This window comes from Heterodontus francisci, chromosome 5 (assembly GCF_036365525.1).
Source record: "Heterodontus francisci isolate sHetFra1 chromosome 5, sHetFra1.hap1, whole genome shotgun sequence".
Classification (NCBI taxonomy): domain Eukaryota; kingdom Metazoa; phylum Chordata; class Chondrichthyes; order Heterodontiformes; family Heterodontidae; genus Heterodontus; species Heterodontus francisci.
The window spans coordinates 109,891,924-109,916,442 of record NC_090375.1 but is presented as its reverse complement, the minus strand read 5'-3'; the positions used below and the strand labels follow the sequence as shown (position 1 = coordinate 109,916,442).

At 41.1% G+C, this 24,519-nt stretch overlaps 1 protein-coding gene across 6 annotated transcripts in view; it reads left to right on the top strand.

Annotated features, from left to right (window-relative positions):
* The window catches only part of LOC137369997 (aspartyl/asparaginyl beta-hydroxylase-like), a 295,423-nt gene that overhangs the window by 211,618 nt on the left and 59,286 nt on the right, over window positions 1-24,519 (top strand). For all 6 annotated transcript variants that reach the window (XM_068031905.1, XM_068031903.1, XM_068031904.1 and 3 more), the window contains 3 exons: window positions 13,855-13,946; window positions 20,370-20,456; window positions 21,247-21,397. In XM_068031905.1, coding sequence (XP_067888006.1) covers window positions 13,855-13,946; window positions 20,370-20,456; window positions 21,247-21,397 — 330 coding nt within the window. The remainder of the gene's footprint in view (window positions 1-13,854; window positions 13,947-20,369; window positions 20,457-21,246; window positions 21,398-24,519) is intronic.

Genomic DNA, 24,519 nt, shown 5'->3' with positions numbered 1-24,519 from the left:
CCATTTGGTTGACTAATGTCCTTTAGGGAAGGAAATCTGCCGTCCTTACCTGGTCTGGCCTACATGTGACTCCAGATTCACAGCAATGTGGTTGACTCTTAAAATGCCCTCTGAAATGGCCACTCAGTTCAAGGGCAATTAGGGATGGGCAATAAGTTGCTGGCCTAGCCAGCGACGCCCACGTCCCATGAACGAATAAAAGAAAAAATGATCATGGCTGATCATCCACTTCAATGCCTTTTTCCCACACTATCCTCATATCCCCTTGTGTCATTTGTATTTGGAAATCTGTCAATCTCTGCTTTAAACATTCTTAATGACTGAGCTTCCACAGCCCTCTAGGGTAGAGAATTCCAAAGATTCACAACCCTCTGAGTAAAGAAATTTCTCCTCATCTCTGTCCTAAGTGGTTCCCCTCTTATTTTGAAATTGTGTCGCTTGGTTCCAGACTCCCCAACCAGGGGAAACATCTTAGCTGTATCTACCCTGTCTATCCCTTTAAGTATTTTGTAGGTTTCAATAAGATCACCTCTCATTCTTCGAAACTCTAGAGAGTACTTGCCCAGTTTCCCCAATCTCTCTCCATAGGACAGTCCCACAATCCCAGGAACAGGTCTGATGAACTTTCGTTGCACTCGCTCAATGGCAATAATATCCTCCTTAAGATAAGGGGACCGAAACTGCACACAGTACTCCAAGTGCAGTCTAACCAAGGTTCTATACAATTGAAGCAAGACTTCACTACTCCGGTACTCAAATCCTCTTGTGATAAAGGCTAACATACCATTAGCCTTCCTAATTGCTTGCTGCACCTGCATGTTAGCTTTCAATGTCTTATTGACAAGGACATAGATTAGGGCCAATCAAGGATAGTAGTGGGAAGTTGTGTGTGGAATCAGAGGAGATAGGGGAAGCGTTAAATGAATATTTTGCGTCAGTATTTACAGTAGAGAAAGAAAATGTTGTCGAGGAGAATACTGAGATTCAGGCTACTAGGCTAGATGGGATTGAGGTTCACAAGGAGGAGGTGTTATCAATTTTGGAAAGTGTGAAAATAGATAAGTCCCCTGGGCCAGATGGGATTTATCCTAGGATTCTCTGGGAAGCTAGGGAGGAGATTGCAGAGCCTTTGTCCTTGATCTTTATGTCGTCATTGTCGACAGGAATAGTGCCGGAAGACTGGAGGATAGCAAATGTTGTCCCCTTGTTCAAGAAGGGGAGTAGAGACAGCCCTGGTAATTATAGACCTGTGAGCCTTACTTCGGTTGTGGGTAAAATGTTGGAAAAGGTTATAAGAGACAGGATTTATAATCATCTTGAAAAGAATAAGTTTATTAGAGATAGTCAGCATGGTTTTGTGACGGGTAGGTCGTGCCTCACAAACCTTATTGAGTTTTTCGAGAAGGTGACCAAACAGGTGGATGAGGGTAAAGCAGTGGATGTGGTGTATATAGATTTCAGTAAGGCGTTTGATAAGGTTCCCCATGGTAGGCTATTGCAGAAAATACGGAAGTATGGGGTTGAAGGTGATTTAGAGCTTTGGATCAGAAATTGGCTAGCTGAAAGAAGACAGAGGGTGGTGGTTGATGGCAAATGTTCATCCTGGAGTTTAGTTACTAGTGGTGTACCGCAAGGATCTGTTTTGGGGCCACTGCTGTTTGTCGTTTTTATAAATGACCTGGAAGAGGGTGTAGAAGGGTGGGTTAGTAAATTTGCGGATGACACTAAGGCCGGTGGAGTTGTGGATAGTGCCGAAGGATGTTGTAGGGTACAGAGGGACGTAGATAGGCTGCAGAGCTGGGCTGAGAGATGGCAAATGGAGTTTAATGCGGAAAAGTGCGAGGTGATTCACTTTGGAGGGAGTAACAGGAATGCAGAGTACTGGGCTAATGGGAAGATTCTTGGTAGTGTAGATGAACAGAGAGATCTTGGTGTCCAGGTACATAAATCCCTGAAGGTTGCTACCCAGGTTAATAGGGCTGTTAAGAAGGCATATGGTGTGTTAGCTTTTATTAGTAGGGGGATCGAGTTTCGGAGCCACGAGGTCATGCTGCAGCTGTACAAAACTCTGGTGAGACCGCCCCTTGGGTATTGCGTGCAGTTCTGGTCACTGCATTATAGGAAGGATGTGGAAGCTTTGGAAAGGGTGCAGAGGAGATTTACTAGGATGTTGCCTAGTATGGAGGGAAGGTCTTACGAGGAAAGGCTGAGGGACTTGAGGTTGTTTTCGTTGTAGAGAAGGAGGAGGAGAGGTGACTTAATAGAGACATATAAGATAATCAGAGGGTTGGATAGGGTGGATAGTGAGAGTCTTTTTCCTCGGATGGTGACGGCAAACACGAGGGGACATAGCTTTAAGTTGAGGGGTGATAGATATAGGACAGATGTCAGAGGTAGTTTCTTTACTCAGAGAGTAGTAGGGGCGTGGAACGCCCTGCCTGCAGCAGTAGTAGACTCGCCAACTTTAAGGGCATTTAAGTGGTCATTGAATAGACATATGGATGAAAATGGAATAGTGTAGGTCAGATGGTTTCACAGGTCCTTGTAGGCAAATTGCTGAGCAGTGCAGAAACAATAGGGCAGTAATAGGGGATTTCAATTCCCCTAACATTAACTGGGATAAATTGTATAAAAGCCAAGAGGTCTCAGAGTTCTTAAAATGTATTCAGGAGAATTTATTTAGCCAGTACATAACAAGCCCAATAAGAGTTGCAGTTTTAAGAAACAAAGGTGAGTAGGTTGAAAGAGTATCAGTGCGAGAGCATTTTAGTGGCAGTGATCTTAATTCAGTTAGATTTAGACTAGTTTTGAAAAAGGAATAATGTTGCGACCTCAGTGAGACTGTTGATGTTAAAACATGATATAAACTTCCCAGATCAATTTAAAGAAGTACACGGCAAGATTTCACATTTTAAGACTTTTACTATAGCAACTAAACTTAAAAAAACAACCTTAACTAAACCGTGCTTTGTAAGTAGCTAATAAACTAAATTACAGAGAAAAGTTTTCCTCTTTAACTTATTAAAACACTCGAAAACCCCACACCACATTTCTATGTTACACAAATGTCCTCATTGAAGCAATGAAGTCCCAAACTCCTCCCAGACCTTTTCAAAGTCAATGTCCTCATTGCCCATTTCTTCCGAGCACTTTCAACCTGGACTTCCATGAATAAGGCGATCCCTGATGACCCTGTTGGTCTTTTTTCCCTCCCCAAACCTCAGCTTTCATATGGGTTCATGTTTTAGCAGCCTTTTGCTGTATCAGTGTACTGAGAGCAGATGGTTTCTCTCTCTCTGTCTCTCTCGCCCCCTCTCTCCCTCTATCTCTCCCTCTCTCCCTCCTGAGGCTGCCACTGATGATCTTTGTCTTCTGGTCTTCCTTACAGCCTCCTGACTTCTGAAACTCTCTTGAATTTATCCAGAATCAAAAGTCAATAGCTTTGTCTTGTGCAATATACTGAGTCCACAGCAGAACCACCTGGGCCTTCCTTTGTTTCCAGGTGTTAAAAATTTCAACTCTAGTTTGCACCTTCAGAGCCCCAGCTCCTAGTGTTTATGATCTGAGAATCTGGGAGAATGAAACCCATTGTTCTTCGGCTGTTATAACCTGGCATTCTGCTTTCAAAAGGGTCTTTGATCTGGGTTCCTTGTTCGCATGGTAACGAGCATCCTTGTTTTGTCTCTCGGTGGAATTGGTGAGAGGTCACATGTTTCCTCCAAATCCTTCCTACACTACATTAAAAAAAGTCACTTTTTAAAAACCTAATCATACTACAAAGTCTGGTGTTCACAACAAAGATTGACCATGAGTAAAAGTTTTAAATGGGGAACGGCCAATTTTACTAAGCTGAGATCTGATTTGACAAAAGTGGACTAGAAGTAGCTACTTGAAGTTAAATTAGTATCTGAGAAATGGGAAACATTCAAGGAGGAGATAAAGAGGGTTCAGTACAAATATGCTCCCACAAAGAAAATGTGTGGGAATCCCAAACCTAGACCTCCCCGAATGTCAAAGAGCATGTGGAGCAAGATAAGACAAAAAAAAAGAGAAAGCTTATGTCAGATGCTAAGAGCTCAATACTGCAAAAAGCCTAGAATATAGAAAGTGCAGGGGCGAAATTAAAAAGGAAATTGGGAAAGCCAAGAGAGGGCATAAAAGAATATTAGCAAGGAAAACCAAAGCTGCTTTATAATTACATAAAGAGCAAGAGGATAACTAAAGAAAGCGTAGGGCCAATTAGAGACCAAAAAGCTAACTTGTATGTGGAGGCACAAGATGTCTGCAACGGAAGAAATAGTGGAGGCTGTGACTATCATTTTCCAATTACCTCTGGCTGCAGGTGTCGTGCCAGAGGACTGGAGAACTGCTATTGTTGTACTGTTGTTGAGAGGGAGGAAGGGTTAGCCTATGTAATTATAGGCCAGTCATTCTAATCACGGTGGAGGGTAAATTATTGGAAAAAATTCTGACACAGTATATGTCATCACTTAGAAAGGCATGGATTATTCAAGGACGGTCAGCATAGATTTGTTAATGGAAGGTCATGTCTGACTAACTTGAGTAAATTTTTTGAGGAGGTAACAAGGAGAATTGATGAGAGTAGTGCATATCATCTATGTAGATTTTAGCAAGACCTTTGACAAGATGCCACATGGCATTCTGGTCAGAAAATTAAAAGCTCATGTGATTCTGGGATCCAAGGCAAAGTGGCAAGTTGGATCCAAAATTGGCTCAGTGGCAGGAAGCAAAGGGCAATGGTTGACTGTGTTTTTGTGACTGGAAGGCTGTTTCCAGTGGGTCTGCAGGGCTCAGTACTCGGTCCTTTGCTTTTTGTGGTATCTATATTAATGATTTGGACTAATGTAGGGGACATGATTAAGAAGTTTGCAGATGATACAGAAATTGGCCATGTGGTTGATAGTGAGGAAGAAAGCTGTAGACTGCAGGAAGATATCAATGGACTGGCCAGGTGGGCAGCAAAGTGGCATGGAATTCATTCGGAGAAGTGTGAGGTAATGCATTTGGGGGTGGGGAAGGGGGTGGAACAAGGCAAGGGAATAGACAATGAATGGTAAGATTCTGAGAAGTGTAGAGGAACAGAGGGACATTGGAGTGTATGTCCACAGGTCTCTGAAGGTAGCAGGACAAGTATATAAGGTGATTGAGAAGGATTACAGGATACTTGCCTTTATTGGCCGAGGCATAGAGTATAAGAGCAGGGAGGTTACTCTGGATCTGTATAGAGCACTAGTTAGACTATAACTAGAGTATAGTTCAGGTCACTGTATTACATGAAGGATGGGATTGCATTAAACTCCGAAAATACTGTTTCCACCAGCAGAGAGGTCAATAACAAGGGTTGTGTAGATTTAAAGTAATTGGTAGAAGAATTCAAGGGAAGTTGAAGAGTACATTTTTCATCCAAAGGGTGGTGGGGGTCAGGAACTCACTGTCTTAAAGAGACAGAAATCTTATTGCATTTAAAAAAAACACTTGGCTATGCACCTGAAGTGCCATAACCTACAGGGCAACCGGCCAAGAACTGGAAGGCAGGATTAGGCTGGATAACTTTCAGCTGGCATGGATATGATGGGCTGAATGGCCTCCTTCTGTGTAGTACATTTTTCTATGTTTCCATGTTTCTAATTGTGTTTTTTTTTCTACCTCTTGCTACTTTGTTCTTCTCCCACTGAGAGGGCAGATAGTCAGGGTCAAAGATGTGCAAACTATGTCCCAAGGTTTGGATTTGACAGAGTTTGGGTTATTATGCCTGCAAACATGGTCTACTCCTATCTCTCTCACCTCCACCCGCACCCCCCCCCCCCCCCCACCCCCCCAAAAAAAAACCCTGGCTCAGTGTCACTGCCAACAGTTGTTTCCTGCTGTTGCACCATGAAGTAGAATCCTGATCGCTTGGGAATTTCTGCCGCAATGCGTGGTGACATTAAATCACTTGCAGAATCAGTAGCAGGAGACAAGAGCCAGCAGCTGGGAGAAAGGGAAAGGGGTAAAGCTAGAAACCATGCTGTTTTCGGTTTGAGATCTGAAATGGTGCTGAAGTGGGAAAATTCAAGATCTGGAATGGGGCTGAGGACAGAGGTGAAGACTGTCTGCTTTAGCAGGCGGTGCAAGAAAGAATATAATCTGAATTGGGAGAGATGGAAAATGAGTATCAACATGAATGGAGGGGAGAGAGAGAGAGGAGTACTAGAAAGAAATTGGAGGAAAAATGCCACAATCAACTTTATTTGTGCTCATTTCATGTTAAAGCTCAGGGATGGTAAATGTGTTCTTAAATTTCATTACTTACAAAAATAATTCTTTTGCCTGCATCATAATGTAGCTTTGAGACTGGAAGAAAACATTCCATGTATGAATAAATTATAACAAACCAACAATTTTCTGCAAGAGCCTTGTAATAGAAATTGTACAAGCTTGAGATCTCAAAGGAGAGGATGCAAATCCAGATCATAGTCCAGCTGAGGGTTGTGGTTTACCAAAGCCATTGGAATCAACCATTTACAAATAGTGCAAATTACTCTATCAAGGAGAGCTTTATAGATAACATTTTATAGGTTAAATAAACTTTGCGGCAATCTACATTTGATACAAGGAGTGTGGTCCACTATCCAAGATATTGGCGATTTTAGATTTTCTGGTGAATCTTTAAAGAAAATTCTTAGAAGTTCGCAGCATTGCTCTTTGGAGGGCCTCAAAGGAATCCAACAATGGTTCCTATAATAACTTGCCACATTTGTATATAGAACCTACTATCTAGACAAATTAGTCAATATTTCAATCCAGAGATTACTGACTGCACTACGTTATTGTGTACTCATTCTTTTTTGAGATTTAAACTTGCATTTTGTTCCTGAAAAATTCAGTCCTTCTGTCTATGTAGTTTTCCGAACTGTACTTGTGTGCATTTCCTATCTGCCATAGTTAATTAGTCAAAATTATTCCAAATCTTAAGCAAATTTCTCTCATAACTGATTGGATCATATTCATAGGAAGAGGAGTAGGCCATTCAGTCCCTCAAGCCTGTTCCACCATTCAATTAGACCATGGCTGATCTGTATCTTAATTCCATCCACCCACCTTGCTTCTGTAAACCTTAAACCCTGTTTAACAAATATCTATCAATCTTGGTTTTAAAGTTTTCAATTGACCTAGCCTCAACAGCTTTTTAGGAGAGTGTTAGAATTTCCACTACACTGACCACTCCTGAACAGCCATGCCATAACTTTAAGGATATGCCCCTTATTCTGGACTCCTTCAGAAGAGGAAACAGTCTCTCTCCCTAACTTACCAAATCCTTTAATGACTTGAATCACCTGAATTATATCACCCCTTAATCTTCTGTACTGAAGGGAATACAAGCCTGTTCTTTGCAACCTGTCCTCATCATTTAACCCATTAGCCTGGTATATTAAACTGAGCTGCGCTGCACCCCCTCCAAGCCAGTGGGAAATCCACTAGTATATATAAATACTGCATCCAATGCATGTTTAGTTTATTGTGTTGTACTGGCGTGAGGTAGTACTCGGTAAGTCAGAGTCTGAGAATGGGGGCCATGGGAGTATTACAAAAATCTTGAAGGGATTTAAATACCAAAGTTAGGCTTCCCATACCCTATCATGCACCAAGTCCCATTCATCCATCATCTTTGTTTTTGCTAACCTACATTGGCTCCTGGTCCCCCATGGCTTCAAATTTACATTTCTCATCCTTGGGATTTCTCTCTCTCTGTCTTTCCCCACCCCCCACCACTCACTCACTCACTCACTCACTCACTCACTCACTCACTCACTCACTCACTCACTCACTCACTCACTCACACACACACACACACACACACACACACACACACACACACACACACACTCTCTCTCACTCGCTCTTGTCTCTTATGCAACCCCTCCCTTCACATCATTATTGGAAGCCACCCTTCAGCCACCTAGCCCTACTGTCTGGAATTCTTAAACTTTTCCACCTCCCTCTCCTCCATGACCCTCTTTAAAATCCACCTCTTTGACTCAGGTTTTGATCACCTTTCCTAACATATCCTTAATTGGTGTTCATTTTATTTTTCTTCCTTACACCACTGTAAAGCACCTTAGGGCATTTCTATAGTAATGGTGTTGTCATTGCAGGCCCCCACCTGCCATGAATGAACCATATTAATTTTGTCATATGAACATTGATTTTAAACTTGCTGGGAAGAAGAGAAGGCCTGTTATTAGGGCTGCCAGATACTTAGCTGATAAGCATTTGCATACTAACAGACAGTGCTTATGGAGACAAAAGGACCATTCCCTGACACACTCAACCCACAATGGATTTTGATCACCAGACATTGAAGGTGTAAGGAAGAGCATTCCAGAGACTACTAAGGTGAAACAATCCACAAAAGCCAGGACTGGTTAAAGCAGCTGGTCACATGAATAATTGGCTGGTCCAAGGTCTCCTGAACTAGTCACAGAGTTTTTGAACTCAAAGACTGCTCCTGGAATGAGAAGATCTCTCCTGTCTGTTCCCATCTCTTTCTCACAAGCCTCTGGACCCACTGAGGACACATGAACTTCAAAAGAGAAAAGTCTCCTACAGTGAACAAGGTTTAAGAAGAATACTGGGCCCCAACGAAAAGCAAGACCTACCTACAATCAAGGACTTTACAACGAGCTCAAAGAACCATAACCAAAACCATCTTCCGATAGTGCCTCAAACTTTTCCACTTTATTTCTTCTCTTTTCTGTCTCTCTGCATGTGTATCGCATATGCATGCTAGCCTGGGTGCGTGCTTATCCTTAGGCATTAACTGAATTAAAGTTTAAGTTTAATAAAGTTCAACCTTTTTTCTTTGAACCTAAGAAAACCCGTTTGGCTAGTTTTTTTGCCTTATAATTGGAGGTTAGTGAACAATGATTCACTAAGGTGGAGCTAAAAACAGTGTTTTAAAAAATTAAACCCTGTTACGGTAAGACCAGGTGAAGGATGAGAGGGAACCCTCGGTCCCTTTCTTACCTGGTCATAACAGGTGTTATGTAAATGACAGTTATGTTAGGCTTACTGGTCTGTGTGGCTCCATTAGCCCATTTGAGAGCCCAATATTCACTCTAACAATTTTTATTTCTGTTGATCATTTATTTTCTTCTGCAATCTGAATATTTCTGGCTTCCATTGCCTCCTTCAAGCTTTACTTCAGGGAGTTTTTTTTTTATTAATCATGGGATATGGTGTCACTGGCTAGGCCAGCATTTATTGCCCATCCCTAATTGTCCTTGAGAAGGTGGTGGTGAACTGCCTTCTTGAACCGCCGCAGTCCATGTGGGGTAGGTACACCAGCAGTGCTGTTAGGAAGGGAGTTCCAGGATTTTGACCCAACGACAGTGAAGGAACAGCGATATAGTTCCAAGTCAGGATATTGTGCGGCTTGGAAGGGAACTTGCAGGAGGTGGTGTTCCCATGCATCTGCTGCCCTGCCCTTCTAGGTGACAGAGGTCGTGGGTTTGGAAGGTGCTGTCGAAGGAGCATATGCATATCTCAAATAGAGTTGGCAAGTCACTGAAAACAAGGTTAAGTTTCATAGGAACATAGGACCAGGAGTAGGCCATTCAGCCCATCGAGCCTGCCCCACCAATCAATAAGATCATGGCTGATCATCCACTTCAGTGCCTTTTCCCACACAATCCTCATATCCCTTTATGTCATTGGTATTTAGAAATCTATCATTCTCTGCTTTAAACATACTCAATGACTGAGCTTCCACAGCCCGCTGGAGTAGAGAATTCCAAAGATTCACAACCCTCTGAGTAAAGAAATTTCTCCTCATCTCTGTCCTAAGTGGCTTCCCCCTTATTTTGAAATTGTGTCGCCTGGTTCTAGACTCCCCAGCCAGGGAAAACATCTTAGCTGTATCTACCCTGTCTGTCCCTTTAGATATTTTGTAGGTTTCAATGAAATCGCCTCTCATTCTTCGAAACTCTAGAGAATACAGGCCCAGTTTCCCCAATCTCTCTTCATAGGACAGTCCCGCCATCCTGGAAACAAGTCTGGCGAACTTTCGTTGCACTCTCTCTACGGCAATAATATCTTTCCTAAGATAAGGGGACCAAAGCTGCACACAGTTCTCCAGGTGAGATCTAACCAAGGTTCTATATAATTGAAGCAACACTTCATTACTCTGAAATAATCTGCGCATCTGTTCCTCCTACCACAGTGGATAATCTCACATTTTTCCACATTATATTCCATCTGCCACGTTCTTGCCCACTCACCAAGTCTGTCCAAATCTCCTTGAAACCGCTTTGCATCTTCCTCACAACACACATTCCCACCTAGTTTTGTGTCATCCACGAACTTGGAAATATTACATTTGATCCCCACATCCAAATCATTGATGTATATTGTGAACAGCTGGGGCCCAAGCACTGATCCCTGCAGTACCCCACTAGTCACATCCTGCCAATGCGAGAATGACCCGATTATTCCAACCCTCTGCTTTCTGCCTGTTAACCAATCCTTAATCCATGCCAGTTTATTACCTCCTATCCCATGTCTTTTAATTCTGCTGACCAACTTCCTGTGGGGGACTTTATCAAAAGCCTTCTGAAAATCCAAGAATACCACGTCCACCACGTTATCAATTCGGTTAGTAACATCCTCAAAAAAAACTCCAACAAGTTCGTCAAACATGATTTCCCATTCATAAATCCATGCTGACTTTGCCCAATCAGATCATTATTATCCAAGTGTCCATTTATCACATCCTTTAGAATAGATTCTAGCATTTCCCAATGACTGATGTAAGGCTAACAGGTCTGTAATTCCCTAGTTTCTCTTTTCCTTCCTTCTTGAATAGTGGGGTGACATTTGCTACCTTCCAATCTGCAGTAACAGTTCCAGAATCTATAAAATTTTGGAAGATGATCATAATACATCCTCGATCTCCATTGGTACCTCTTTCGACACTGGGATGTAGAATATCAGGTCCCAGGGACTTATCAACCTTCAGGCCCATCAATTTCTCCAATACAACCTTTTTACTAATACTAATTTCCTTCAATTCCTCATTCCCCCCAATCCCTTGGATCTCTAATTCTGGGAGATTTCTTGTATCTTCCTCAGTGAAGACAGACACAAATTAATCGTTTAGCTTCTCTGCCATTTCTCTATTCCCCATTATAAATTCTCCTGACTCTGCCTGTAATGGACCCACATTTGTCTTAGCCAAACATTTCCTTTTTAGGTATCTATAGAAGCCTTTACCGTCAGTTTTTATATTTTTTGCTAGCTTACATTCATATTCTGTTCTCCCTTTCTTTATCAGTTTCTTCGTCCTCCTTTACTGTTTCTAAAATCCTCCCAATCCTCAGGTTTTTGACTATTTCTGGCAACTTTATAGGCCTTTTCTATTAATCTTATACAATCCTTAATTTCCTTTGTTATCCATGGCTGACTGCCTTTATTTTTTGGGTTTTTTGCCTTGCAGGAATGTATAGTTGCTCTAAAACTATGTAATATTTCTTGGCAATCAGGAGACAAAGGTCAAATTTTGGTATTTTCTCGGGTATTTCCTGACTAGAGAAATTGTCAACTGTCCAGAGGAAAAAGTGTCAGGGAAAAAAAAGTTACTTAATGAGTGAATAGTTCATGCTTTATTTGACCTGAGGTACTGTTTTCCTCGATTCGTGAAAGTGGGAGTTCTTCAACTTGGGTGTCAGCCTTGGCTCAGTGCTACCACTCTCACCTTTGAGTCAGCAGATCAGAAGTTCAAGCCCTACTCCAGAGACTTGGGCAGATAATCTAGGCTGACACTTCTGACAGTGCTGCACTTTCTTAGTACTGCACTGAAGTCCTGTGTTCAAATAAGATGTTAAGCTGAGTGCCGCCGGTCTGTCCCCTCAGGTGTACATAAATGGCACTATTTTGAAGAGCAGGGGAGATCTTCAGTGTCCTGACCAACATCTAAAACAGATGATCTGGTCATTTATTTCATTGCTGCTTGTGAGACACTACTGTGCAGAAGTTGGCAGCTTACAGCAGTAATTATACTTCAGAAGTATTTAATTGGCTAGAGATTTCTTTGAGATGCCCTGAAGTACTTTCTTTGGAAAATATTTGAGTGCACAGTTTTTTTCCAAACTGGAGGCAAGTATGCAGTGGTGTCCTCCAGGAGTCAGTATTAGGGCCACTGCTCTTTTTAATATACATTAACAACCTGGATTTGGGAGTACAGAGCATAATTTCAAAATTTGCGGATGTCACAAAACTTGGCAATGTAGAAGCAGTGAAGAGGATAGTAATAGACTTCAGGAGGACATAGACCAATGAAATAGGCAGACACATGGCAGATGAAATTTAACGCAGAGAAGTGTGAAGTGATGTATTTTGGTTGGAAGAATGAGGAAAGGCAATATAAACAAAATGGTACAATCTTAAAGTGGGTGCAGGAATATCGAGGTCTGTGGGTTCACAGACAACTCTTTGAAGGCGCTCGGATAAGTTGAAGGCTGCTTTTTTTTTAAAGAAAAAAGCAAACGGGATCGTTGGCTTTATAAACAGAGGTAGAGAGTACAGCAGCAAGGAAGTTATGCTCAACCTTTATAAAACACTGGTTAGTCCCCAGCTGGTGGTGTGTGGCCAATTCTAGGCACCATACTTTAGGAAGGGCATCAAGACATTGGAGAGGGTGCAGAGGAGATTTAATAGAATGGTACCAGAGATGAGGGACTGCTGTTACATGAAGAGACTTGAGAAGCTGGAGATAATATTCTTATAGCAGAGAAGGTTAAGTGGGGGGGCGGGGATTTAATTGAGGTGTTCAAAATCATGAGAAACTGTTTCCAGTGACAGAAGGTTTGGTAACTAGCGGACATAGATTTAAGGTAATTGACAAAAGAATCAGAAGAGAGATGAGTATTTTTTGTATGTAGCAAGTTGTTATGATTTGGAATACATTGTCTAAAATGGTGGTGCAAATAGATTCAGTGATAACTTTCAAAACAGAATTGCATAAATACTTGAAGGGGAAAAAAATATAAGTCTGTGGGGAAATGATGCGGGAGTTGGACTAATTGACGAGCTCTTTCAAAGAGTTGGCACAGGTACGATGGCCAAATGTCCTCTTTCTATGTTGTATCATTCTGTGATTTAGCCTTTTCTTCTCAGAATATAGACCCTACGTTTCCATGGTGGTTGTTACATCATAATTTGGGTGAGAGATCAGTGGAAAATACCAAGGAAAAGCATAAACAGCCATTGATAAGATATCTCGGGGGTTCTATCAATGCCCTGCATAATTTTGACAGGAAATCAGGAAATTGCCCATGGAAATTGGGTGGGATGGTGGTGTAATGGTAATGTCGCTGGACTAGTAATCCAGAGGTCTGGGCTAATTCCCTGGGGACATGGTTCAAATCCCACCTTGGCAGCTGGTGGAATTTAAATTCAATTAATTAAAATCTGGAATTGAAAGCTAGTCTCAGTAATGGTGACGGGAAACTATCATTGATTGTCTTAAAAACCCATCTGATTCACTAGTATCCTTTAGGGAAGGAAATCTGCTGTTTTTACCTGGTCTGGCCTACATGTGACTCCAGACCCACATCAATGTGGTTGACTCTTAACTGCCATCTGAAATGGCCTAACAAGCCACACAGGTCAAGGGCAATTAGGGATGGGCAACAAATGCTGACCTTGCCAGCGATGCCCACATCCAAGAAACAATTAAAAAAAAAAATAGAAGCCCTCTTTTTGTCAAAGGAATCATAATTACTTTTGACAGGTATGACACTCATTTACTTTTGGAATATATGCATCATACAGATTTTGCTAACTTTTTTGGATTAGGTCCAGCTAAGAAAAAGAAACCAAAGCTCCTAAACAAGTTTGATAAGACTATTAAAACAGAACTGGATGCTGCTGAAAAACTGCGCAAAAAGGTGAGCTATAAATTCTGTATGTTATCTCCAGTCTACTAGATACTGTGACTGTACTTTGGCTGATGTACTGCTGAAATATTGACTATACCAGTTGATACACTGAAAAGTACAATAATTTAAAGTGCATGGTCCTATAGGAACTTTTTTACATGCGATAGTTTTATTAATGAAGGTGCAGTTGGGATCTTTGCTTCATTACTATTTGAATAACTAACAATTATATTTGGACATTTTTATTACCAACTTGGAAAGAATCAGAAACCACAGAAGTGATGCCTTAACATGGACAAATGTGAGTTAATTAAGGAAAGCCAGCATGAATTTCTTAAGGGAAAATCATGTTTAACTAACTTTCTGGAGTTTTTTGAGGAGGTAACAGAGAGGGTTGATGAGGGCAATGCTGTTGATGTGGTGTACATGGACTTTCAAAAGGCATTTGATACAATGCCACACAGCAAACGTGTGAACAAACTTGTAGTTCATGGAATAAAAGGGACAGTAGCAACATGGATATGAAATTGGCTGAGTGACAGGAAACAAAGAGTAGTGGTTAATGGATGTTTTTCGGGCTGGAGGAAGGTTTGTAGTGGAGTTCCCCAGGGATCAGTATTAGGACCCTTGCTTTTCCTGATATATATTAATGACCTAGACCTTGGTGTACAGGGCACAATTTCAAAGTCTGCAGATGATACGAAACTTGGAAGCATTGTGAACTATGAGGAGGATAGTATAGAACTTCAAAAGGACATAGACAAGTTGATGGAATGGGCAGACAGGTGGCAGATGAAGTTCAATGCAGAGAAATGTGAGGTGATTCATTTTGGTCGGAAGAACATGGAGAGACAATATAAAATAAAGGGTACAGTTCTAAATGGGGTGCAGGAGCAGAGGGACCTGGGTATAAAAGTGCATAAGTCATTGAAGATGGCAAGACATGTTGAGAGAGCAGTTAATAAAGCATACAGTATCCTGGGCTTTATTAATAGGGGCATAGAGTTCAAGAGCAAGGAAGTTATGTTGAATTTGTATAAAACACTAGTTCAGTCTCAGCTGGAGTATTGCGTCCAGTTCTGGGTGCCGCACTTGAGGAAACGTGAGGGCATTGGAGAGAGTACAGAAAAGATTCACGAGAATGGTTCCAGGGATGAGGAATTTCAGTTATGAAGATAGATTGGCGAAGTTACGACTGTTTTCCTTGAAGAAGAGAAGGCTGAGAGGTGATTTGATAGAGATATTCAAAATCATGAGAGGTCTAGACAGAGTAGAGAGAAACTGTTCCCACTCATGACAGGATCGAGAACGAGAGGGCACAGATTTAAAGTATTTGGTAAGAGAAGTAAAAGTGACACGAGGAAAAACTTATTCACGCAGTGAGTGGTTAAGGTCTGGAGTGTGCTGCTTGAGAACGTGATGGAGGCAGGTTCAATTGAAGCATTCAAAAGGGAATTAGATAGTTATATGAAAATGAAGAATGTGCAGGGTTGCGAGTAGAAGACAGGGGAATGGAACTGAGGGAGTTGCTCTTTCAGAGAGCCAGTGCGGACACGAGAGGCCAAAGGGCCGTCTCCTGCACTGTAACAATCCTGTCAACTCCTGCATTGAAATGATACCTGAGCTTTTGGACACAAATTATAACTACGGTTCTGGTGAAATTTCCAATGTTTCTTGTGGATTCTGCAAATTGCAGCAATACCTTAAACAGCACAAGTTTTCTCTGCTTTCACTGCTCTATGAAAGTAGATTTGTAAATTCTCACTGTTGCTCTACACTCTGAATCAGGACACAAGGCATTGCAGTTCCACTGTGTGTGATTGTAGCATTATGCGTGACATAGTACTATTTCTCCAGTACTAACTAGCACTCGATTTTAAAATCCATACCTGATGGGCCACCTAACACAAAGCCACAACATCAGGCGTAAAAGTGGATCACAGGCCTTTTATGTTATTCTAAAACTAAATGCACCTGGCACAATCAAAGCCATCTTATCTTGCCTTTCCTGTTATGAAACTAAGCTTGTGTTATCTCTGGACTGTTCCAGATCCAATCCAAAGTAAATCCATATTCCAAATGTAGGGGGCATCTTTTTGCTTATTCTGTTAGCACACAACAGATTATGTCTCAAAGTGTAATTTTGATGAGCATTGGTCCTGAAAATCCTGGCCACCGTTTGAGAAGTCAGAGATTTTCTTTCTGCATTCATTAACGTTAGCAATAAAGTGTTTTTCCCACTTCATAGCCATGTTGACGTTTTTGTTAACAACAATTGAAGGAAAGTGCCGCTTCGGTTGCCACATGACCTGACTAAAACAGAACCCGACAGTGGATATCCATTGGTGTTGTCTCTCTTCTCAACCAACTTCAGAGCTCACAATAAAAGTTGACTTCCCCAGAAAAGGAATACTAATTCTTTTATGAAAGAAAGTGTGCATTAACAGCTGGAAAATACTATTTGGGCTATTATTCCTGCTTCTTCCACATACAGTCCATATAGTATACTTTACCCACTAACTTAATCCTCTCAGCAACATTTCTGTATAAATAGTCCTTGATCTTGGAAAATAATGAAGTGAACTCAATTATCTCTCCAATCTTTCATCTTATTTCTTTTGAATCTTGAAGATCCTAAAACAGGTTATTTGAAAATGATACGGTGATGTGGTTAGCTATAATTTCAGTTCTGTTTGTGCTTGGGAGTTTCCTGCCATTTGTATCACTGAATGGACTTGAGGTAGACAAGGCATTATCGCCTCCCAAATTTCATTAGTCCTGGATGTTTAATTAAAGACCATTATTGGCTGAACCACAATGTAATACCTTGAGGATATTTTTGGAGATAGGTGCTTATTTCATTTTTATAAAACTACTAATTGTATCTAATTCATTATCTAAATGAGTTGAAGTATTCTAAGTCTCTCAACTGGGACCATTACTGCTTCTGCTCTACCTGGTCTCAAACTCAGTGAAAAGTTTACCAAACTGAATGGGGCAATCAGAGGAAGCAGCGTCAAAATTTCAGAATGGTTCAATAAAATGAACGTGGGCAGATCAATGGCAGATAAAATTTCAATGTGGAAGTGCAAGGTTGGGAAGGAAAAATAAGCAACACATGTACTTTGTGAATGATATTGAAATAACTACGGATGAAGGTGAAAGAGACCTAGCAGTCTTCATATAATCAATGCTAAGCATGCCCAACTAATGCAGAGCAGCATTTAAATAAACCAGTAGAATGTTGCACTATATAACCAAAGCAGTAGAAATGCTCTACAATCTTATCAAGGCTGAAAGAAAAGACAAAAACACATCATGTCCTGATCAGAGAAACTCCTCTATGCTGATGATACTGCACCAGTCGCTCATATGGAAACTCAGCTACAAAGACTCATGGACTGTCTCTTCTGTGCCTGTAACTTGCTCTCCTTGACTATAAGCATCAAGAAGCCTGTTGTCATGGGACAAGGTCTGTCTGAATCTAACCAAATCATTACAGCTAATATCAAAGGTGATAAATGTGTTATTAGGATAGCCTTTATAAGTCTGAACTGAAACTGTGCTGGATGAATGCACATCCCAACACTTCACTGTCCCATCACATGATGCAGAGAACAACAATTGGCTATTGGTTTGTGCAAACCATCTCTGCCCCTGATCACACTAACACCCCACTGGAAGTGGTTAGCAAATTCTGCTACCTTGGATCCACAGTGACAAACAATCTGTCTCTTGATGCAGAGCTCAATGCACACATAGGGAAAGCAACTGCTACCTTTGGCCAAATTGTGCAACACACATGGGATAACACCAAGCTGACCCTCAGGACCAAACTGATGGTTTATAAGGCCTGTGTTGTCAGCACCTTGCTGTATGACTGTGAAACATGGTGACTTACAGCTACCAGGAAAAGAAGCTCAATAATTTCCATCTTCGCTGTCTGTAGTGCATTATGGGTATATCCTGGCAGGACAAAATCACCAATGTGACAGTCCTCTCAAAGGCAGAGCTCCCAAGCGTGTTGGCACTAATCAAACCGAGGTGGCTTCGGTGGATCAGACTCGTCCGCAGGATGGAAGACAGTCGTATACCCAAGGGCCTTCTGTATGGTGAGGTAGCCGGGCCAGATGACCAGTGAGGCATCCAAAGCTCCGCTTCAAGGATGCTTGCAAGCGTGACATGAAGGCTCTAAATGCCGACTGTCGCACTTGGGAGTCACTAACTGGCAAAAGAAGGAAATGACAACACATCCTGTGGACTGGTGTGCACTACCACAATGACAAGTTGCTACAGCAGCTTGGCAACAAGCACCAACGTCAAAAACAACAACTCTCAGTATCACTTGGCAGCTTCAAATGCAGCATTTGCGGCAGAACCTGCCTCTCAAGGTCATCAGCATCGGTGCACCAAGAGAAGAAGCCCCACCTAAATGGATTCTTTGCTGCAAAACCAACATCTTTCATAGATGGAAGGATGCTAATTCAGAATATACATCGGAGTAGATAATGCCCAAGCAATGCAATCTCTGATCAGACCACACCTGAAGTACTGCACCAATTTCTGATTGACGAGACAAAAAGAAGACATTCAAAATCAAGAGGCAGTGCAGACGAGAGCAATTAGGTTGATTGATGATGAAAACAGCAACAAGTTGTATAGAAACTTTAATGTAGAAAAGCTGGACGATGGGAGGTTTGCCAGGAGAGCATAAAAATAATTGCACCTGGAGGGTTGCAGCAATAGATGGGCTGAGGAAATGGCAGAGGTGGAAGTAAGCATTTTTTTTGCCGGTGAATATGGGGCCAGGAGCTCAACTCAGTCAAATAGAACAACAAAGTTCTGAAGCGTCTGATTCAGTCTGACAAGGTGACTGAGGGGAGTGTGGGAGGGTATGTTGTTTCTGATGATGGCTTTGGGTCTTCTCAATGATTAGCTGGAAAAAATTGTGGTTCTTCCAAGACAATGCTGGGTAAGCAGATTGACAGTATAGAGGAAGTGAAGGGTCGAGAGAGGTGGTTAGAGAAGTAAAACTGTGTGTTATTAGCATACATGTGGAAGCTGACCCCGTGTTTATGGATGATGTCAAAAGGCAGCTCGTAGACAAGAAAGAAGGGCCAAGGATAGACCGGTAATGCTATGGTGGTGGGAAGCAAAGCTATTGCTGGAGATGCTCTTGTCAAAGGTGGATAGGTAAAGAGTGTAAGCAAGTCAGGGTTGTCCACTGAGCTGGACAATGAAGAAAAATGTGTCCATTAATGTGCTTATTTTGGCTATTGCTTGACCTTGGTTTTCTGTCTACACAGATGCTGCCAGACCTGCTGAGTATTTCCGACACTTTCTGTTTTCATTTCAGAGTTCCAGCATCCACAGTATTTTGCTCTTATTTAAGTTTCTGTCTTCCTTGCTGTGTTTTTCTCGCCCTCACCCACCACCCCCCCCCCCCCCCCCTCCCCCAAGAGCTCTTCTCTCATATCTCCACTCCTTTCTGTCACCTAGTCATGTTGCTTTGTATTTTTTTCCTTCTCCGGTACTATGCCTCCTCGAGAACAGTGAGGGATCTATTTACAAAGTCAACTAATGTGGGAAACCATGAAGGGCAGTTAACAGTTTAGTGTGAATTGAGTCATGAGCCATGGAAGAAAGAGGTTGGTCCCATGGACAAGTTGAGCTCAGAGGGTGTGTATAGCGAGATGAGAGGAATGACAGAGACAGGTTGAGAGCTAGGGTAGGAGCCTTGGAGGGAGGAAGTGAGGGAGAAATTTCAGAGACTCCTTGCGCTTGTTGAAGTTGGAAAGGACTGCAGAGAGAGTCAGTGGAGAAGAGAGGCCTGAGATTATCCTTTAGATGATCATGGAGAAGTGAACTGTTTTGGAAGAAGGGGCTTGAGTCCTGGTGCAGCTTTGTGTAGTCAAGCCAGATTTGGTGATGGACATTAAAGCTATTTGTGCCAGTGTTACAGCAGTATGTTAGGAGTAACGTAAATTTGTGCTGTTCGGTCTGGAGAGGTGATGTCATAGAAGTGATCTCGTAGAATACACACAATAGCCAATGATATAGAAAAGGTAAATTCAGCATATTTCTTTAATGTATCTTGCAAAAGTGGGACAAAGGGACCCAGGTTAAAACCAGTTTAAAAAGTCAAGTTAGGCCTGATATCAGGCAATTGTTCAGTGATCAACATATGAAATGGATTCAAAATCATTTATGATCCAGTTGGATACTACAGTGGGGACTGTAAGATGATTCGAGATAAAAGGCTGAATGGCCTTCCTCATCTGTAATTATCTTGAGAGAATAAGGTTTAGCAGCTCAAGTTTGAGTTATGAGATTTTATTTAAACTTGTTCTGAAATAACAGTAGATTTTGTTATAGAATTTACGAACATTTCCAATGCATTAACACAAAATTTCCTTTCCCTTTCCCCTTTAGGGCAAATCTGAAGAAGCTGTCAAGGCATTTAATGAACTTCTGAGTAGCTATCCCCAGAGTCCTCGAGCTAAATATGGAAAAGCCCAGGCAAGTAAAATTTATGCTGCAAGCCTAGTCATACAAGGGCTTTTCTTTTTTACTTGAGTTTTAATGTTGAAAAATAGATAAGGAGAAAGCATGATGTTATTTTTAATGTTTTATCCTCCATGCCACAGAAGATTTTTTTCCAGTTTTTCTCCTCCCCTCTTAAGCTGACTATGATGTATGATTCTGTGAACACACGTCTTCCTGTGATACCTCTCTCAAGTAGTTTATTCGTCATGCGGGCCTAGGTGATGAGTACTGGCAAGCAAGTAGATATGAGGCGGTGCCTTTTCATAAGTATATAAGTTGATACGGTGTGGTCATTGATGAAAAGTCTTCTAAGAAGGAACTTTGCAGTCAGTACAGTTACAAAGAGCTATGATTATGTTCAACATCTTTTAATTATTTGTGTGTAATTTTGTCAATTATCTGAAGCCATGCGGGGAGCTGGAGAAGGCTGCAAGTTGGTGAGCAACCTGCAATAGTAGCAATCAATGGAGAGGGTTATCTTTTTAAAGAAAATCATATTTGAAAATGGAACAGGAGAAACTTGCTTCTATGTACTTGGCATTTAATTCACACCTAATAGGAAATGAAAATCACAATAATCTGTCGAAAGTATTTTCAGATGAAGATTTTATTCATCGGAAATTATTCTCTCTCACGTGTTGCTATCCAGCTGCAGAGAATTAGTCACATAAAAGCATTTTGAAACATTGCTATTTAGTAGAAGAGTTTATATTAAACTGAACACTGTATTGTGTAGATATTAATATTTTATGGTTTCATCTAGTCAGAGGATGATTTGGCAGAGAAGATGCGAAGCAATGAGATACTACAGAGAGCAATCAATACTTATGGAGAAGTGGCTGACATGCCAAATCCGACTGCAGATTTGGTGAAGCTAGCAATGAAACGACAGGCAAACAGACAGCAGTTTTTAGGTGAGGAATCTATTTGTGTAGCTTATTGCAAGTTATAATAACTGATTTGTGTCAGTAGCTTAAATCATGAAGTTCAACCTTTTGACTTTCAAATTAAAAAGAAAACCATTACTGACTTGATATCCATCTCCCCCTAGGTCAGAGCAGTTGGTCAAAAAAAGACCCAAAACAAGAAATGGGATGTTGGGAGGCTGGGAGAGTAACAAAGGAACAATACAAACAGATGAATTAGGAGCAGGAGTAGACCACTCGGCCCCTCAAGTCTGCTCCGCCATTCAACAAGATCATGACTGATCTTATTGTCACCTTAACTCCACATTCCCGCCTACCCTAATAACGCATTCACCCCTTGCTTATCAAGAATCTATCTACCTCTGCTTTAAAAATGCTTCCACCATCTTTTGAGGAAGAGAGTTCCAAAGACTCACTACCCTCAGAGAAAATTTTTTTCTCACCTCTGCCTTAAATGGCCGACCACTTATTTTTAAACAGTGACCCCTAGTTCTAGATTCTCCCATAAGAGGAAATATTCTTTCCACATCCACCCTGTCAAAATCCCTCAGGATCTTATATATTTCAATCAAGTCACCTCTTACTCTTCTAAACTCCAGCGGATACAAGCCTAGCCTGTCCAACCTTTCCGCTTAAGACAAGCCCCCCATTCCAGGTATTAGCCTAGTAAACCTTCTCTGAACTGCTTCCAATACATTTAGATCCTTCCTTAAATAAGGACACCAATACTGTACACAGTACTCCAGATGTGGTCTCAGCAATGCCCTGTATAACTGAAGCATAACGTCCCTACTTTTGTATTCAATTCCTCTTGCAATAAACGATAACATTCTATTAGCTTTCCTAATTACTTGCTGATCCTGCATACTAACCTTTTACAATTCATGCAGTAGGACACCCAAATCCCTCTGCATCTCAGAGCTCTGCAATCTCTCACCATTTAGGTAATATGCTTCTTTTTTATTCTTCCTGCCAAAATGGACAATTTCACATTTTCCCACATTATACTCCATTTGCCAGATCTTTGCCAATTCACTTAACCACCCTTTGTGGCCTCCCTATATCCTCTTCACAACTTATTTTCCTACCTATCTTTGTGGCATCAGCAAATTTAGCAACCATACCTTCTGTCCCTTCATCCAAGTTATTTATATAAATTGTAAAAAGCTGAGGCACCAGTACTGAACCCTGTGGCATACTACTCATTACATCTTGCCAACCAGAAAATGACCCATTTATGCCTACTCGCTGTTTCCTGTTAGCTTGCCAATCTTCTATCCATGCCAATTTGTTTCCCCCTGCACCATGAGCTTATATTTTCCACAATAACCTTTGATGTGGCAACTTATCAAATGCCTTCTGGAAATCTAAGTACAGTACATCCACTGGTTCCCCTTTATCCACAGCACATGTTACTTCTTCAAAGAACTCCAATAAATTGGTTAAACATGATTTCACTTTCACAAAATCATGTTGACTTTGCCTGATTACCTTGAATTTTTCTAAATGCCTTGCTATAACATCTTTAATAATAGCTTCTAACATTTTCCCTATGACAGATGTTAAGCTAACTAGCCTATAGTTTCTTGCTTTCTGTCTTTTTTCCTTTCTGAATAAAGGAGTTACATTGACTATTTTCAATCTAATGGAACCTTCCCTGAATCTAGGGAATTTTGGAAAATCAAAACCAACACATCAATTATCTCACTAGCCACTTCTTTTAGGACCCTAGGATGAAGTCCATCAGGACCCGGGGACTTGTCAGCCCACAGCTCCAACAATTTGCTCAGCACCACTTCCTGATTATTGTAATTGTCTTGAGTTCCTCCCTCCCTTCCATTTCCTAATTTACAGCTATTTCTGGGATGTTACTTGTATCCTCTATGGTGAAGACCGATGGAAAATACATGTTCAATTCATCTGCCATCTCATTAATTCCCCAGACTCACTTTCTATAGGACCAACGTTCACTTCGTTAACTCTTTTATATATCTATAGAAACTCTTACTATCTGTTTTAATATTTCGAGCACGCTTTATCTCATATTCTAATTTTTCCCTTCTTACTAATCTTTTAGTCATTCTTTGCTGTGTTTTATATTCTGTCCAGTTTTCTGTCCTGCCACCCATCTTGCACAATTATATGCTTTTTCTTTAAGTTTGATACTATTTTTAACTTTTTTAGTTAACCATGGTCCTCCCCTTGGAATTTTTCTTTGTTGTTCTATTCTGTGTATTCTGAAATATCACCTTAAATGTCTGCCACTGCATCTCTATTGACCTATCCCTTAACCTAATTTTCCAGTTCACTTTAGTTAGCTCTGCCTTCATGCCCTCATAATTGCTCTTATTTAAGTTTAAATTACTAGTCTTAGACCCACTCTTCTCTTCCTCAAACTGAAAGTAAAATTCAATCATATTATGATCGCTGCTGCCTAGGGGCACCTTCACTATGAGGTCGTTAATTAATCCTATCTCATTGCACAATGTCAGGTTTAGTACAGCCTGCTCTCTGGCTCCAGTACATGCTGTTCTAAGAAACTATCCCGAAAATATTCTATGAACTCCTGATCTAGGTTACCTTTGCCAATCTGATTTTTCCAGTCTATATGTAGATTAAAATCCCTCATGATTATCACCGTACCTTTCTTTTTATACCCTGTTGTACAGTGTGGTTACTGTTAGGGGGCCTGTACACCACTCCCACAAGTGACTTCTTGCCTTTATCATTTCTCATCTCTACTCAAACCGCTCCTACATCCTGGTTTCCTGAACTTAGGTCATCCCTCTCTATTGTGCTAATACCATCATTAATTAAATGAAGCACCCCTCCACCTTTTCCTAGCTTCGTGTCCTTCCTAAATGTCATGTACCCTTCAATATTCAAGTCCCAATCTATGTCATCCTGCAGCCATATCTCTGTTGTGGCCATTAGATCATATTTATTTCTATTTACGCTATCAGTTCATCTGTTTTGTTTCAAATGCTAAGTGTATTCAGATACAGAGCCTTTAGTTTTGTCCTTTTATTATTTTTGTAACCTCTAGCCTTGCCTGCTGATTTACTCTTAGATTTGTACACATTGTCCCTTCGTGTCACAGTCTGTTTATC